The following is an 18,000-nucleotide window of genomic DNA, read 5'->3' as shown; positions in this document are numbered from 1 at the left end:
ATTTATTCCAGGGCTGCAAGGTTGGTTCAGCATTCGTAAATCAGTCAATGTGATATAGTACATTAAGAAAAGAAAGGAAAGAACCATATGATATTCTCAATAGATGCAGAAAAAGCATTTGACAAAGTACAGCATCCTTTCTAGATCAAAACTCTTCAAAGTATAGGGATAGAGGGTACATACCTCAATATCTTCAAAGCCATCTAGGAAAAACCCACCATGAATATCATTCTCAGTGGAGACAAAATGAGAGCTTTTCTGCTAAGGTCAAGAATACAGCAGGGATGTCCGCTATCACCACTGCTATTCAACATAGTACTAGGAATCCTACCCTCAGCAATCAGACAACAAAAAGAAATTAAAGGCACCCAAATTAGCAAAGTAGAAGTCAAACTATCACTCTTTGCAGATGATATGATACTTTATGTGGAAAACCCAAAAGACTCCACTCCAAAACTGCTAGACCTTGTACAGGAATTCAGTAAAGTGTCAGGATATAAAATCTATGCACAGAAATCAGTTGCATTTCTATTCACCAACAACAAGACAAAAGAAAGAGAAATGAAGGAGTCAATCCCATTTACAATTGCACCCAAAACCGTAAGATACCTAGGAATAAACCTAAACAAAGAGGCAAAGAATCTGTACTCAGAAAACTATTAAGTACTCATGAAAGAAATTGAGGAAGACACAAAGAAATGGAAAAATGTTCCATGCTCATGGATTGGAAGCACAAATATTGTGCAAATGTCTATGCTAACTAATGCAACCTACACATATAATGCAATCCCTATCAAAATACTACCTTTTTTTTTTTTCAAAAAAATGAAACAAATAAACCTAAAGTTTATATGGAACCAGAAAAGACCTTGAATAGCCAGAGGAATGTTGAAAAATAAAGCTAAAGTTGGTGGCATCACAATTCCAGACTTCAAGCTCTATTACAAAGCTGTCATCATCAAGACAGTATGGTACTGGAACAAAAACAGACACATAGATCAATGGAACAGAATAGAGAGCCCAGAAATAGATCCTCAACTCTGTAGTCTACTAATCTTTGACAAAGCAGGAAAGAATGTCCAATGGAATAAAGACAGTCTCTTCAACAGATGGTGTTGGGAAAATTGGACAGCCACATGCAGAAAAATGAAACTGGACCATTTGCTTACACCACACACGAAAATAAGACCCAAAATGGATAAAAGACCTCAGTGTGAGAAAGGAATCCATCAAAATCCCTAAGGGGAACACAGGCACCAACCTCTTTGACCTCAGCCACAGCAACTTCTTCCTAGAAACATCGCCAAAGGCAAGGGAAGCAAGGGCAAAAATGAACTATTGGGACTTCCATCAAGATCATAAGCTTTTGCACAGCAAAGGAAACAGTCAACAAAACCAAAAGGAAACTGACAGAATGGGAGAAGATATTCGGGAATGACATCAGATAAAGGGCTAGTATCCAAAATCTATAAAGAACTTATCAAACTCAATAGTCAAAGAATAATCCAATCGAGAAAAAGGCAGAGGATATGAATAGACACTTCTGCAAAGAAGACGTCCAGGTGGCCAACAGAATCATGAAAAAGTGCTCCACATCACTTGGCATCAGGGAAATACAAATCAAAACCACAATGAGATACCATCTCACACCAGTTAGAATGGCTAAAATTAACAAAAAAACGACAGATGCTGGTAAGGATGCAAAGAAAGGGGAGCCCTCCTACCCTGTAGGTGGGAATGCAAGCTGGTGCAGCCACTCTGGAAAACAGCATGGAGGTTCCTCAAAAACTTGAAGCAATCGCACTACTGGGTATTTACCCTAAAGATACAAATGTAGTGATACGAAGGGGCGTGTGCACCCAATGTCCACAATTGCCAAAGTATGGAAAGAACCTAGATGTCCATCAACAGATGAATGGATAAAGATGTGGTATATATATATATATATACATACAATGGAATACTATGCAACCATCAAAAGAAATGACATCTTGCCATTTGCAATGACATGAATGGAACTAGAGGGTATTATGCTGAGCAAAATAAGTCAATCAGAGAAAAACAATTATATGATCTCCCTGATATAAGGAATTTGAGAGGCAACGTGGGGGGTATAAGGGGTAGGGGAGGAAAAAACGAAACAAGCTGGGATCGGGAGGGAGACAAAGCATAAGAGACTCAATGTCACAAAACAAACTCAGGCTTGCTTGGGGGAGGGGGTATGGAGAGGGTGTTTGGGTTATGGACATTGGGGAGGGTGTGCACTATGGTCAGAGCTGTGAAGTGTGTAAGCCTTATGATTCACAGACTGGTACCCCTGGGGCAAATAAAATATGTTAATTTAAAAAATTTAATTTAAAAAAGGCCCTCTTGGTAAGTGTGTTGGAATGATTACAAAGAATTACTTGAATAAGAATTGAGGCTCATAGACCTTGGGTAAAACAGTTACACTGTGTCAATAGAAGAGTAATATGTTAGGTAATAAAGTGTACAGGGTGTCCAGAAAGTCTGGAAATTTAAGATAAACTTGTCTTCAAATGGAGGACACGTATTGCATGGAGCACTGGATGTGGTACATAAACAATTTTTGAACACTGAGAAAAAATAAATTAAATCTTAAAAAATATATTAGTTTTGTTTTTCAAATGTTGGGCTCAAAATTGTTTTTTTTTTTTTTTCCAGCTTTAGACACCCTTTTAGTTGACCCTTTTAGTTGAACTAAATTTAGTTCTCTAAATTTAAGGGAATAGATTCAATGTTAAGCTGAAGGAAAAAATAGAAATAATAAACATAATTTTTTTTATATTTTCAGACTTTTGGGGCATTCTTTGGTATTCCTTATGGACCAAGACAGAATATATAAAAATTCAAAGATATAAAAATAAATTCTGTTTAATTAGACATCTAACAAGATATATTGTGAGATACGAATGAAAGTGACATAAAATACAGAACAAATAGGGATATAATACAGTAAGTAGAAAAAAAGCAAATACATTAAGTCCTGTGATATTCTTGTTCACATTACTAAGTAATTAGACCTCATACATGTGTAATGATTAAGACCATAGGTGGTTAAAAAAAAAAAAAAAAAAAAAAAAAAAGACCATAGGTGGTTAAGATCATAGGACACAGAGTCAAACTACCTGTTTTGAATCCTAGCTTTAACACTTACCAGCTCCGAAAGAGTACCTCAGTGTTTTCATCTACAAAATGAGGGAAATAATAGTATCTACCATACAGATAGGCATGTCTTTAATCATTTATTTAGTAATAATTGTGTTAAAGCATTGTTGGCTTATGCATTTGATTTCTTTCTTAATGTTCAAGATGATTGTTGCCAACCCCTCAGAAAATGGACAGGTGCTGCATGTAATTCCATCTACACAGACAGGAATGGCACAAGTGATTGTACCTCAGGGGCAGCTTGTGGATGTGAATAGTCCTCAGGGTGAGTAATCATGGGATATATGGGATTTAAGAATGTTTTAAAGAACAGATATATATATATATCAGAAAATCACCTCATGAAAGTCCGTGCTAAAATCGATCTCTTTGGGTAAGGTTGTGAACTGAATAATTAGAAAAAGTTTCTTAGCCCAAATAAATTTCAAGTTCATTTTTCAACTCCTGTCTAGGTTAGCTGTCTATTTCATTTTGGAATTCTGTGAAGCTGGTTGACTCTTGCTTCCTCCCAAATGACCAGTGAGCATAAAATAAATTCTTTTTAATTATAATAACAGTAATAACAGCTACAATAACAAGATTATAGTGATAATAGTTACTGGAGAAATTATTATATTTGTATTTTTATCAATATTGTTGTTAGCCATGTGATTCATTACTCTTTTATTTAACTATTTTTTTCATCCTCTTTGCTCTTCTTTTTTTCCTTCAGACTCAGAAAGGAGAATCATGCTCCCCATTTTTTTTTACTCTTTCTTAACCTATTGATAATATTCCTGTTAGTTCTTTTCTTTTACTTTTTTTCCTTTTCTATCTAATACCATTGCTACACTGTTTCATCGTTCATTCATAGCTAATGATTTAGAATAGATATTTTTACCTTAGTGATATGGTTCTTCGCCTTTGTTAATAGTTAAAACTTAAGGGAAAAAACAGTTTGAAGACAAAATGAAAAACATGGTATAAAAATTAAAAAAAAAAGTTTGATACTAACGATGTATTATATGCTGGCTAGTTGAATTTTTAAATTTTTTTTAAAAAAATGAAAAAGTTTTATACTTTCCTATTATATTATGAAACTGTTAACATAACAATTGTACCACTTTTATATCCTAGCTGTTCAATATAAGCTTCAAAAATGTAATTACAAAATTTCAGTAGTCAGTATTATAATTTGAAGCTAAACAGATTTATTAGGGAAATTCTCAATAAAACATTATAAGTTTTGGCATCTTTATCTTGCCTTTCGTATTTCAAATCGATGAGTTCTACTTAGTTACATTCTCACGGACTTAATCAAGATACTGACGTTGCATTGTTCTTGTTATTGCTGTTAAGATGTCTCTGAAGAGAAGTCCAATGATAGAAATGTACCAACTGTAAGAGTGGATGTTCTAGCAGATAATACCAGTAGTTACACTCTTCATCCACAAGCATCTGTCACATTGCCCAAAAAGACAGTGGCCAGGTGAGTCCACGGGAAAGAGGAGTTCATGTTTTGAAATTATCATGGAAATCTTTTTAAAAATTATCATATCTAAAGTGAGCTGACTAAAAAAAAGATTATAAATTCAAGAAACAGAATAAACTATCATCAAATTGTCAAATATCTTTAATTATTTAAATGACATCTTGGCAACTTAGGAGACTGTTTTAGAAGCTATGTCAGGGGCGCCTGAGTAGTTCAGTGGGATAAAGACTCTGCCATCGGCTCAGGTCATGATCTCAGTGTCCTGGGATCGAGTCCTGCATGGGGCTGTCTGCTCAGTGGGGAGCCTGCTCATCCCCTCCCCTGTCTGCCTCTCTGCCTACTTGTGATCTGTCTGTCAAATAAATAAAATCTTTAAATTTAAAAAAAAAAAGCTATAATGTCTAATGTGCTACTTTTCCTCAGTGACACTTGCCTGTTGTCTTTTGAAGCAATCTGAAAACATCTGGCACTAATAGAGGTTTTAGAATAAAGAAATATCCATTCTAAAAAAAAAAAAAAAAGAAATATCCGTTCTAGTTCCTAAAATGTTTAATGGTTCATCATCTTTTTATGTATTTAATTCCTCTGTGGTAAAGTAATGAAGTGTTTTTTGTTAACATGTTTCAGCTTTTATTTTTGCCTTAACACTATAATAATTTAGGCAAATGTAGATATGGATTTTGTATTACTTATATTCTTTTAACTCTTAAAGACAGTATTAAAAATTTATACACTAGTAATTACATTTTGTCTTAGAGCTTGACATAGTATCATGTTAACTTAATGAGTCACCCGAAGATGTTTTATTGGCTCATTTTTTCGTTAAATGAAAAACAATTATATAATGAAATAAAATGAGAAGACTACAAAATAAGATTTGAAGGAGATATTAAAATACTTAATTTTGTTGGGGCTGTAGATATTTGGAAGAAAAAACATAGGCCTTTTCTTTAGCAACTAATAAAATAGTGCTGTTTAAAGAAAATTATAATTAAAATACACCCACCAACTCTATTGTTATTATTACAGTTAAGATCTTATATCTTCTAACCATTTGTGCCAGCCAGATACCCCTGTTATTACAGTTTCTTACTGATGACCTCAGTATATTTTCTGTAACACTGGCTAAAGGGATAAAATGGTTGAATGTCGTATGTGTGTTTGTGTGTGTATAATATATATTTATGTATATTCCTTCCTTGTCCCAGAATGCTTGAAGAACCCTTTCTGGCTCCTCTCCAGCCACTTTCTTCTAACACACCTATGTGGGCCTGCCGTCTTAGGAGCTGTGAGGTGAGTTAAAAATAATCCTTACCTAGATTCATTAAATTGATTATTGCTATAATGCATCCCAAAATGTCCACTTTTGACTGTATCTGTAATACTTTGTTTTAATGCTAACTCTGACCTCATCTGTTCTTTTATTCCTTAGAGAGTGTAAGCTCTGTTAAAGCAGAGATCATATAAATTCCTTCATGCTTCACTATCATTTCTTCTCTTGCATGTCTTCCATGCAAGGTAATCTTCATTATCATGTTTTTCTACTTTTTATTTTTTGACCATTACTTTTTCTTTACTTGTACTTATTTCTTTTCATATTCTCAATGAAAATACTTTAAGTTTTGCTGTTTGACTTTATTTCTCTACATTTTATCCCTTGGAGAGCTGATCAACTTTGTTAACTTTCAACTCTCACTTTTATAAAAAGGATTTCCAAATCTTTATCACTGGTTCTTTAATTATGCCCTTGCCCCAGATCTCCAGCTACTTAATTGGAGCTTTACTTAATTTCACTTCAATTCACCAGGTGCTAAACAGAAATTACCATGTCACAACTAGCTGTACTTTTTTTTTTTTTAACATTTATGTGTTAAGGTTTTTTAAAAATTTTATTTATTTATTTGACAGAGAGAGGAATCACAAGTAGGCAGAGCAGCAGGTGGAGAGAGAGAGGAGGAAGCAGGCTCCCTACTGAGCAAAGAGCCCGATACAGGGCTTGATCCCAGGACCCTGAGATCACAACCTGAGCCAAAGGCAGAGAAGTCCAACCCACTGAGCCACCCAGGTGCCCCAACTAGCTGTACTTCTAAACTCCTTATCTGTTTAATGACAAATACTTTTTCCTTAGACATTCAGGCAGAATGTTTTATTTTTTGTTTTATTTTTTTAAGATTTTATTTATTTATTTGACAGAGAGAGAAAGAACACAAGCAGGGGAGTGGAAGAGAGAGAAGCAGATTCCCCATTGAGAAGGGAGCCCAATGTGGGGCTCAGTCCTAGAACCCTGGGATCATGGCCTGAGCCACCCAAGCACCCCTAGGCACAGTGTTTTATTTTATTTTATTTTTTAAATTTTTTTAGAGATTATGTATTTATTTAACAGCGAGAGACATACAGTGAGAGAGGAAACACAAGCAGGGGGAGCGGCAAAGGGAGAGGGAGAAGCAGGCTTCCCACCGAGCAGGGAGCCAGATGTGGGGCTCCATCCCAGGACCCCAGGATCACCGCCCCCCGAAGGCAGAAGCCCAAAGACTGAGCCACCTGGGCGCCCCCACAGTGTTTTAGATTAAATTCTTCCTTTCCCATACTAAAATAATCATCTGATTCTTTTAGTTTTTCCTTTAAAGTATCTGTCTTGGGATGCCTGGTGGCTCAGTCAGTTAAGCAGCTGCCTTTGACTCAAGTCATGATCCCAGAGTCCTGGGTTCAAGTCCCACATCTGGCTCCCTGCTAAGCTAGGAGTCCACTTCTCCCTCTGCCCCCTATTCCCTCTGATTGTGCCCCACCTCCTGACAAATAAATTAATTTAATTTAGAAAGAACCTAATAAGACATTCTTAAATAAATAAAATCTCTCTCTTTTTATGGAGTGATTGGGGCCTCCTTCTTCATAGACTTTTGTTATCTAGAACTTAATTATGGTAACAGCCTTTACTTTAATCTCTGACTCTTCTATTTCTGGGGCCTACTGTCTAGTTTTCTAAAAATACCTTCTTTAAATATTGCTTTCATTATTTCTTCTCACTGCCCAATAAGTTCAGTGTCATTTTTTCCATATCATTCACCACTATACATGGCTTTCAACATCTTCCATAATCTGGTATTATCTTTTCCTGTTTTATTTTCTACTTTTTTTTTTTAGAGATTTTATTTATTAATTTGACAGAGATCACAAGCAGGCAAAGAGGCAGTCAGAGAGAGAGGAGGAAGCAGGCTCCCTGCTGAGCAGAGAGCCCGATGCGGGGCTTGATCCCAGGACCCTGGGATCATGACCCAAGCTGAAGGCAGAGGCTTAACCCACTGAGCCACCCAGGCACCCCTATTTTCTACTTTTCTCCCAACTCATCCTTCATTCTTGTTAAGCCTTGTCTTCCTCATTTGTACAAACACTTCAGAATCTTCCTTTATCTCTGCCTTGACTTGTTTTTGTTGCCATTTCCTAATCTGGTTTATTTTCTTCTGTTTCCTTTCTAACTATTCTTAAATCCTAATGCAAGTCCTGTGTATCTTTTCTGTAAAGAATTATTATTTTAGCTTTTACCTATTTATCTCTTTAAGTGCCTTGGTATTTATTATCACTGCCATTCTTAATTAATTGCCTAATTATTTGTTCATCATTACATAACATTTAGACTATACACTTTTGAGAGAAGAGACCATGCTTTTGTACCTGTAAACTGTACATGATATTGACTAATTATTAAAATCCTTCATTGTTTTATTTTTTATTTTTATTTATTTTTTTTTTAAGATTTATTTATTTATTTATTTGACAGAGAGAGAGAGAGAGAGGGAGACAGAGATCACAGTAGGCAGAGATTCAGGAAGAGAGAGAGGGGGAAGAGGCCCCCTGCTGAGCAGAGAGCCCGACGCAGGGCTTGATTCCAGGACCCTGAGATCATGACCTGAGCCGAAGGCAGAGGCTTAACCCACTGAGCCAGCCAGGCACCCCAAAATGCTTCATTTTTTTATTCAGATTTTCAAAATGGAAAGGAAAAACATTACTTCCGTTTTAATATTTCATGAGTGTTCTAATAATAAAGTCTAATGATGTGACATATCGTATTGAGTAGAACAATTTTAGTATTGTTGCTTTTCTTTTTTTCTTTTTTTGTTTTTTTTTAAAGATTTAATTTATTTATTTGACAGAGACCAGAAGTGGGCAGAGAGCCAGGCAGTGGCGCGGGGGGAGCAGGCTCCTGCGAGCAGAGAGCCCGATGTGGGACTCGGTCCCAGGACCCTGAGATCATGACCTGAGCTGAAGGCAGAGGCTTTAACCCACTGAGCCACCCAGGTGCCCCAGTATTGTTGCTTTTCTAAGTCATTTATATATAAATCTATTTGTACAGGTAGGTAGACAGATTTTTCCCCCCCCTCACACTTTTTGTTTATTATAGTTTTTCACAGGTTTCCAAAAGTAACTATTATTGTTGTTTGATGAGGTTTTTTTTTTTTTAATATTTATTTATTATTTTAGAGAAAGAGAGAGAGAGCATGAGCAGGGTGAAGGGGAGAGGGAGAGAAGAGAGCGTGTCAAGCAGACTCCCTGCTGAGCCCAGGCCATCATGGGGCAATCAGAGTTGAAACCAAGGGTCACATGCTTAACCGACTGAGCCACACAGGCGTCCCTGATGAGGATTTTTAAAATCATTATTGTAAACTTTACAGAATGCTATAGACATTAAAGCATTAGCAATTAATGTAGTCAAATCAGCTTGTCTTAACAACCATGTGTGTTGTGTGGCTTACCTATTGTCATACATCTTGTAAGAAATTCATCAAAACTGTCCAACAGAATGAGTATCTCTATCAGTAAAGGATTCTTTCTTCTCTCCTAAGCTGTATAGTAGTGAAAAATAGTTTTGATTAATGGCTGAGAAAATATTTTCTGCATTTTGCTTCAGAATATTGTTTAATAGTGGCATCTGGGTGGCTTAGTCTTTTGAGTGTCTGACTTTGGCTCAAGTCGTGATCTTGGTGTCCTAGGATCAAGCCCTGCGTTGGGCTCTCTGCTCAGTGGGGAGTCTGCTTGCCCAATTCCTCTCCCTCTGTCCCTACCCTCCACTCATGCTCTCTCCCTCTCAAATAAATAGTCTTTAAAAATATATATAGATAGATATAGTTTAATAATCCTTTTTACTTTCTGACTTTTCATTTAAATTGTTTTTCCATACGCATTTTTTAGGTTTGACCAAAGTGTACTAGCTGGATAAATTTCAAAACTGTATTAAACTTTTTTTATCTCCTGGGGGTACCTGGGTGGCTCAGTGGGTTAAGCTTCTGCCTTCTGCTCAGGTCATGATCTCAGGGTCCTGGGATCCAGCCCTCCATCGGGCTTTGTGCTCGGTGGGGAGCCTGCTTCCCCCTTTCTCGGCCTGCCTGCTTGTGATCTCTCACTTTCTCTCTGTCAAATAAATAAATAAAATCTAAAAAAAATATATATTAAACTTTCATCTCCTGATAGAGGTCTGGTTATATTATACTAATTCTGAATTTTTCTTTTCATTGAAAACATTATAAACTCTGTTCATTTTCTGTGTTAAAAAATGTTAATAGGTGGACTTTATATTTCTACTTGTATTTGCAGTTGATATTTGATGAAGAAATATCTGGGCTAGAAAAATATTTTTAAGACTAGGAATTTTTATTATTATTATTATTTTTTAAGATTTTATTTATTTATTTGACAGACAGAGATCACAAGTAGGCAGAGACACAGGCAGAGAGGAGGCAGAGAGGAGGAAGCAGGCCCCCTGCTGAGCAGAGAGCCCGATGTGGGGCTCGATCCCAGGACCCTGAGATCATGACCTGAGCCGAAGGCAGAGGCAGAGGCAGAGGCTTAACCCACTGAGCCACCCAGGAGCCCCCAGATTGTTTCTTCTTATTATGACCTAAAGTACAGCCACAATAGTGTTTTTATTAAATATATCCTTACAGGGTGAAATATTTAGTCTAATAAAAAGATTCCTAGTCCCATATCTCTGGTCTTGCTCCCTTTAATGGAGAAACATACATGGAGTCAGTTGTAGGTCTATGTGCCTTTTAGTGCAGGAGATCACAGTTAATAGATATTTCTCTATTGGTATGGAAAAAGCTTCTACTTTTGTTAAGTTTACTTACATGTTTGTGGAGAGATAATATCAGTTATTCACACTATTTACATCTTCCTTGTTTCAGGAAGAATGAAGATAGCTTACCATAAAATATAGTAGCAAGGTGGAAATTAAAATAGGAACTAAAGAATAAAGAAAAGCAAGAATGTAACCATAAAATGGAAGTAAGAAATGTATATCTTAATGAACTGTGGGTATGCATGCACACATACATATATATGTGTGCACATACACACATACTTTCCTATAATTTAAGCATTTACATTTCAAAAAGGAGAAGCCCAGTTATTAAATTCTGTGTCCATGGGTGGCTGGGGGGCTTAGTGGATTAAGCCTCTGCCTTCGGCTTAGGTCATGATCTCAGGGTCCTGGGATTGAGCCCCACATTAGGCTCTCTGCTCAGCAAGGAGCCTGCCTCCCCCCTCTCTCTCTGCCTGCATCTCTGCCTACTTGTGATCTCTCTCTCTCTCTGTGTCAAATAAATAAATATTAAAGAAAAATAAATTCTGTGTCCATTAGATAAAAGTAATTAATTTCCATAAAATAAAACCATTAACTATTTTTGGTACTAAGTTCAGACAATTTTCTCTCAGAGAAGGATCTTCTAAAAAAGAATTTTGATAGGGACGTCTGGGTGGCTCAGTTGGTTGGACGACTGCCTTTGGCTCAGGTCATGATCCCGGAGTCCTGGGATCAAGTCCCACAACAGGCTCCCAGCTCCATGCGGAGTCTGCTTCTCCCTCTGACCTTCTCCTTGCTCATGCTCTCTCTCACTCTCTCTCAAATAAATAAATAAAATCTTTAAAAAAAAAAAAAAAAGAAGAAGAAGAATTTTGATAAAATGAGCAAATTCTTTTATATTATTTAAGAGATACTATCACAGTTTTCATAAGCTTTCAAAAGATTAATGTCATACCAAAATTAATTTTAGCAAAAGCCCCATAGGAAACCAGTACTTTTACGGCTAGTTTTGTGCCGATCTTTTTGGATCCAGAGGTAGGATTTTAAATATACGATGAATGGATACACAATGTGTTCTTCAAACTATCCTCCCTAAATATTATTTCTCTCAAGCAAAATTTTGATACTGATGGTGTGGTCATGAGTTTGACATTATATTCTCTAACATATTTGGAGAATATCTACTTGATAATGCTAGTTAAAAGCAGAGCAGATACACTGGTTGTAATAGATCATTAATCTGAGAGGACAATGACAGTCTCTTTTGAAAACTGATGAGTCTTTTATCTTGGACAACCACTTAATTTAATTTTTTGTACAATGAAACATATTTGCTAATAATTTTGTTATTTAATTTCTACCGCATGCAGAAAATTGGAGATTCATACCGTGGCTACTGTGTAAGTGAGACCGAATTAGAAAGTGTTCTAACATTTCATAAGCAGCAAACACAGAGTGTTTGGGGGACCCGCCAATCTCCAAGTCCAGCCAAGCCAGCTACACGCTTGATGTGGAAATCTCAGTATGTCCCATATGATGGAATCCCATTTGTTAATGCAGGTACTTTTTTAAGGGAATTATTTTAAAAGGTTCAGCACTGCCATGATCCATTGTAAAAATATGGTTTTCCTAAAAATTTCCTACCAAAATGTCGTTTTTGTGAATGCCAACTAAATGTTAATTGATGAAAATGCATGTTAAGCTAAAAAGAAAACTTAAATATGACCAATTATTTTATGAAATTTTATTTTAATATATTAGAATAAATAAATAATACTTCCATAGATACTATGCTGATACATAGAAAATAAAAATATTAACAGAGCAATTTTATTATTCTAAATATGTATATCTGTTGCATTTTTTTTAATCCAGTCCAGATATTCTCACCTCCCTTGATTTGTCTTGTTGGACAAATTTGTATTCATTTTATATTTTATAGCTCATAACTCTCAAGTTACTGTGTAGAATTTGAATGCATTCTGGTGTTATACAGAATTGTAATATTAGGATTCTCAAGCATCAAATGTGTTACATATGCTAGTCAAATATTGGGCTAGTGTATTAAAGGGGTAGAGTTTTGTGTGTGTGTGTTTTTAAGATTTTAAGTAATCTCTACACCCAGTGTGGGGCTTCAGCTCACAACCCTGAGATAAGAGTTGCATGCTACACCGAATGAGCCAGCCAGATGCCCCTAAAGTGGTGGAGTTTCAGTTTCCAGAGATTCACCCTCAGGCTAGTCAAATCCCAAAAAACATGACGACAAGTGATTTATTTTAGGACTGGGGAAATACTGATTTAGTGGAAGAGTTGCAGTCTCATCTTGGACCTCTGAGGGTAAAAAAAGATGTGGAGGAATATGAGGTACATGTAACCTTTTCTGCCCAGGTTTCATCAGTATTCTATAAAAGAAATACAACATTTTTCCCCTCCCTAGTTCTAATCCCCATGCTAACTCTCCACAGGCAGCCACTACATAAATTGGGGGTATATCTTTCCAGTCTGTATTTTTATACTTTATCACACATATTTGTATTTACAATAATGTATTTTATTGTTTTGAATATTTTGAAATATTCATAAATGGTAAACTGTGGACATTGTTATGTAAATTTTTGCTCACCCTTATTTCTTGAAATCCATCTATAATGATGCTTACAGATCTTAATTTAACGAGTACATAACGTTCCAGCATATGACGAAACCACAATTATTTTTCTACTAATGATCATTTAGGGTGTTTCTAATTTTCAATATTACAAAGAATGCTATAGTCAAACAATATACATTTTCTTTTGAAAAGATGTAAATAAGTTAATAGTGCATGCATTAAAGTGGAAATGCTGAGTTGCAAAGTATGCCCATTTCATTTTTACAAGATTATCTCAAGTTGCTCTCTAAAGGGGTTGTACAAGAGCCATCCCCCAAAAAAGAAATCTTGCATTTGCAACAACATGGATGAAACTAGAGGATATTACGCTAAGCGAAATAAGTCCGAGAAAGACAGTTATCATATGAACTCACTCATATGTGGAATTTCAGAAACGAAGCAGAGAATCATAGGGTAAGGGAGGGGGAAAAGAAAGCAAGACAAAATCAGAGAGAGAGACAAACCATAAGAGACTCTTGTTCATAGGAAACAAACTGAGAGTTGCTGAAACAAACGAGAGGGGTGAGGGATTGGGGTAATTGGGTGATAGACATTAAAGAAGGCACATGATATAATGAGCACTGGGTACTATATGAGACTGATCAATCACTGACTCTACCTCTGAAACTAATAACACACTGTATTAATTAGTTGAATTTAAATTAAAGAAAGACCACCTAGTAAAAAAATAAAAAATAAAAAATAAAGTGGTCGTACAGATGCAAAATCTGTTCTCTAAAATTTTTGGCCACATGTATTTCAGAATTTTTGGAATGTAATATATTACAGAATACTCAACAGCAAGTATTCTGTTGACCCTATCACATAATCGAACATAGTAATATTTTATGGTTAGTAACCCTAAGAGGTACAAAGATTATAAATAGTCACATAAAGTTCAGGTCAGGTTTTGCAATTAAATGCATTCCAAAAAATTTTGTGTTCTGAACTTCTTCAGTTTCAGAATTGTACATGTGGAATTAGCAACCTGTACCAATTGTTACTTGTTTCAGCAATATATGAAAATTTCCCTTTCCTTCATTTACCTTATGACACAGCATTGTCAGACTTTAAAAGTCTTTATATTCTGGAAATTTTCATATATATAGATATAGATACATATCTAAAAGTAAAGGTAACATATCTAATAGTATGTGTGTGTGTGTATATCTATATATGTCTGTATCTCAAAGTGAAGGTAATAATATGTAGAATCCTATGACTCCCTGTATCCACCATCCAGCTTCAACAACTATTAGCATATGATCATTCTAGACTCATTTATATCCCTACCCACTTTTTCATTCCTCACCCCCAAGATGATTTTATAGCAAATTCCAGATATCCAGTTGCTTTATCTATAATTACCAAAGTATATATTATATTCTAAAATAAATATCTCTAAGAGATAAGGATCTTTGTATATGTACATATATACAATGACAATCACATTATCGTAAAAGAATTAACAGTTTTTTCTTAATGTCATAAAATGTCCAATGTCACATTTCTTTACTTATCTAATAATTCTTTTTCCATAGGTTTGTTCAAATTCACATCCAGACAGATTTCACAGTTTACATTTGGTTTTATCTCTTGAAATTTTTCTAAAAATCTCTCTCCTCTTTTCCCCCAGGTAGTTTATCATGTAGAGTTTTCTATATTCTGAGTTTTGTTGATTCCATCTCTGTGCTGTAGTTCAACATGTTTTTTAAAAATCCCCTATATTTCCTGTGGACTGTTAGATCTAGAGGCTTGATTAAATGAAGATTTGATCTCCATTAAAGTATTTTGCAAGAATATATCATAGGTGTGTTCTGTACTTCTTATTGCTGCCTATGTGCAACACCTTTTTGTGATGTTAAAATTCATCAGTGGATTCAGTTATTTTAGAATACTGTCAGATTTTTTATTTTTGCCAATGTGAAGAATGTGAGATGGTATTTTCCTATTGCTTGAATTTGCATTTCCGTATTTACTAATAAAGTTGAACATCTTTTTATTTGTTCATTTAATATCTTTTTTCCTTTCTGAATTGCCTATTCATAGTCTTTACCCATTTTTCTGTTTGGTCCTTTATTATTATGTTTTTTAATAAATTTTTAAAAAGATTTTGTTTATTTGGCAGAGAGAGATCACAAGAGGCAGAGAGGCAGACAGAGAGAGAGAGAGGGAAGCAGGCTCCCTGCTGAGCAGAGAGCCCAATGTGGGTCTCAATCCCCAAATCCTGGGATCATGACCTGAGCCGAAGGCAGAGGCTTTAACCCACTGAGCCACCCAGGCACCCCTGGTTCTTTATTTTTAAAAATTATTTGTAGCTCTTTACATTCTCCATATTAATTCTTTATTATTATTATTATTATCTCTAAGTTAATATAAATTCTAAAGTTTATATTTAAAATTTCTAAGCTTTAAATTTTAAAGTCAGCTTTATCAACACTATTACTTATGATTCTTTTTTATTTTATATTTGAAAAATTTGCTGTACTAGAATAGGATATTTTACTTTTTAAAGCCATAAACTATATAGTTTTCACATACACTTATTTATATTCTACTGCTGTGTAACAAATTACCCAAAACTTGATGGCTGAAAACAAAAAACATTTATCTCAGGTTTCTGTGAGTCAGGAATCAAAGAGCAGCTTAGCAAGGTGGTTCTGCCTCAGTTTCTTTCACAAGACTGCAGTTGAGGTGTTGGCTGGAGCTGTAGTCATCTCACCATTTGGCTGGGGGAGGATCTGCTTCCAAGCTCACTCAGGTGGCTTATTCCTTGCCACATGGGCCTCTGCACAGAGCTGCCTCACTGTAGACAGTTGATTTCGCCCAGAGAGACCAATCCAAGCAAGAGCAAGAGAGTACCCAGGATGGAAGTCACAGGCTTTTTATAACCTTATATCAAAAATAACATCTTCTCACTTCAGCCATGTTCATGAGAAGTAAGTTAAGTAAGTTTCCATTGGGAAGTCAGTCAGTGTAGCCCATGCTCAAGGGGAGGGAATTAAACAAGGACGTGATTAACGTGACGTCATTTTCAGGGATCATTGGGCGCCGTCTCAGAGGCTGGTTATTACATTATTGTAGTCCCCCCTTATCCGCAGTTTCACTTCCAAGGTTTCAGTTGCCTGTTCTCAACCACAGTCTGGAAGCAGATGATCCTCCTTCTGACGTAGTGTCAGAAGGTGAATAGTAGCCTAATGCTATGTCCCAGTGCCTTTGTCATTCACCTCATTTCATCTCATCACATAGGCATTTTATCATCTCACAGCATCACAAGAAGAAGAAGGGTGAGTACAGTACAATAAGATATTTTGAGAGAGACCCCATTCATACAGCTTTTATGACAGTATATTGTTAGAATTGTTCTATTTTATAAGTTATTGTAGTTGCTCTCTTACTGTGCCTAATTTATTAATTGAACTTTATTATAGGTATATATAGGTAGGAAAAAACATAGTTTATATAGAGTTTAGTATCGTCCATCCTTTCAGGCATTCACTGTGGGTCTTGGAACGTATCCCCCGCGGATAAGGGGGGACAACTGTATTCTAACAGTACAAATAGAAATAAGGAAAAATTATAAAAGAATATAAAACTTTACATAACAATATTTACTAACAAATGTAGCTTTTGCTAATTTCTACTTAAGGAGTGGTGAAATTTTATTATTAAAAACCATATGTATGTAAATATCAGATAACATTCAGTAACTGTGGTATTTGTAAATTTCTTTAACCATAATGTACTTTTGATAAATACTATAATCTTTTAAACTTACATGTTTATACATCTTAGTAAGACTTACTGATGTTTTCTTTCCTTAAAGTTGTGTAATTGAAAGTATAAATTTGGACATTGCCACCACTGAGTTATTTTTATTCTAGTGTCTAGAACAGATGGATATTTGAATTAATATCAATAGTTGGTTTTGGCCCACAGGGAGTAGAGCCGTGGTAATGGAGTGCCAGTATGGGCCAAGGAGAAAAGGTTTCCAGTTAAAAAAAATCAGTGAGCAGGAGAGCAGGTCTTGTCAGCTCTACAAAGCCACTTGTCCAGCCCGGTAAGCTTTATTTTCTTTAATTTTCTGTTTATTAAGTATTTATTTTCTAATAACTAATGTGCACATTTTTATTGCGTTTAAACAATGCCAATAAGTGTACAGTACAGTATGTTTCCTTTTACTTCTACTCCCTATGTCCCTTTTTATTTATTTGTTTATTATTATATTCAGTTAGCCACCATATAGTACATCATTAGTTTTTGATGTAGTGTTCAATGATTCATTAGTCCTATGTCCCTTTTTAAGGCAACAGCTCTTAGCAGCTTCCTGAGTAACTCTCCAAAGATATTCTGTGTATGTGCATGCGTACCTATCCTCCTTTATACTCAAAAATGCTGAATCTCAGTAAAACTTATTAATATTTTCTTTCCTTAAAGTTAGGTAATAGTAGGTGCTCGTTAGCTCAGTAGGTAGCATGTCAGTCTCAAAAAGTTAGGTAGTAGTATACTTTCTTTCCTGCTCTGAATTCACATTGCTTTATTTCTATTCTAAATGCCTATTGTGGTTATTTACTGCACAACTGTTTTTGCTTCACACTAGTGTGAATGTAATGACATATA

The 18,000-nt window shown here is 35.5% G+C and overlaps 1 protein-coding gene across 13 annotated transcripts in view; it reads left to right on the top strand.

Annotated features, from left to right (window-relative positions):
• CARF (calcium responsive transcription factor) overlaps positions 1 to 18,000 on the top strand; it is a 109,431-nt gene that overhangs the window by 25,660 nt on the left and 65,771 nt on the right. For 12 of the 13 annotated variants that reach the window (XR_009352052.1, XR_009352051.1, XR_009352050.1 and 9 more), the window contains 5 exons: positions 3,331 to 3,451; positions 4,525 to 4,654; positions 5,866 to 5,950; positions 12,101 to 12,290; positions 17,320 to 17,440. Coding sequence is in view for 8 of the 13 variants with exons in the window: in XM_059168373.1 (XP_059024356.1) it covers positions 3,331 to 3,451; positions 4,525 to 4,654; positions 5,866 to 5,950; positions 12,101 to 12,290; positions 17,320 to 17,440 (647 nt within the window). In the remaining 5 variants the exon portion in view is untranslated. Of the gene's footprint in view, positions 1 to 3,330; positions 3,452 to 3,638; positions 3,706 to 4,524; positions 4,655 to 5,865; positions 5,951 to 12,100; positions 12,291 to 17,319; positions 17,441 to 18,000 lie in introns of those variants that run through there. The other variant, XM_059168374.1, reaches the window with a different exon arrangement.

This window comes from Mustela lutreola, chromosome 3 (assembly GCF_030435805.1).
Source record: "Mustela lutreola isolate mMusLut2 chromosome 3, mMusLut2.pri, whole genome shotgun sequence".
Taxonomy (NCBI): domain Eukaryota; kingdom Metazoa; phylum Chordata; class Mammalia; order Carnivora; family Mustelidae; genus Mustela; species Mustela lutreola.
Note: the sequence above shows the minus strand (reverse complement) of the source record. Positions and strands in the feature narration are given on the sequence as shown.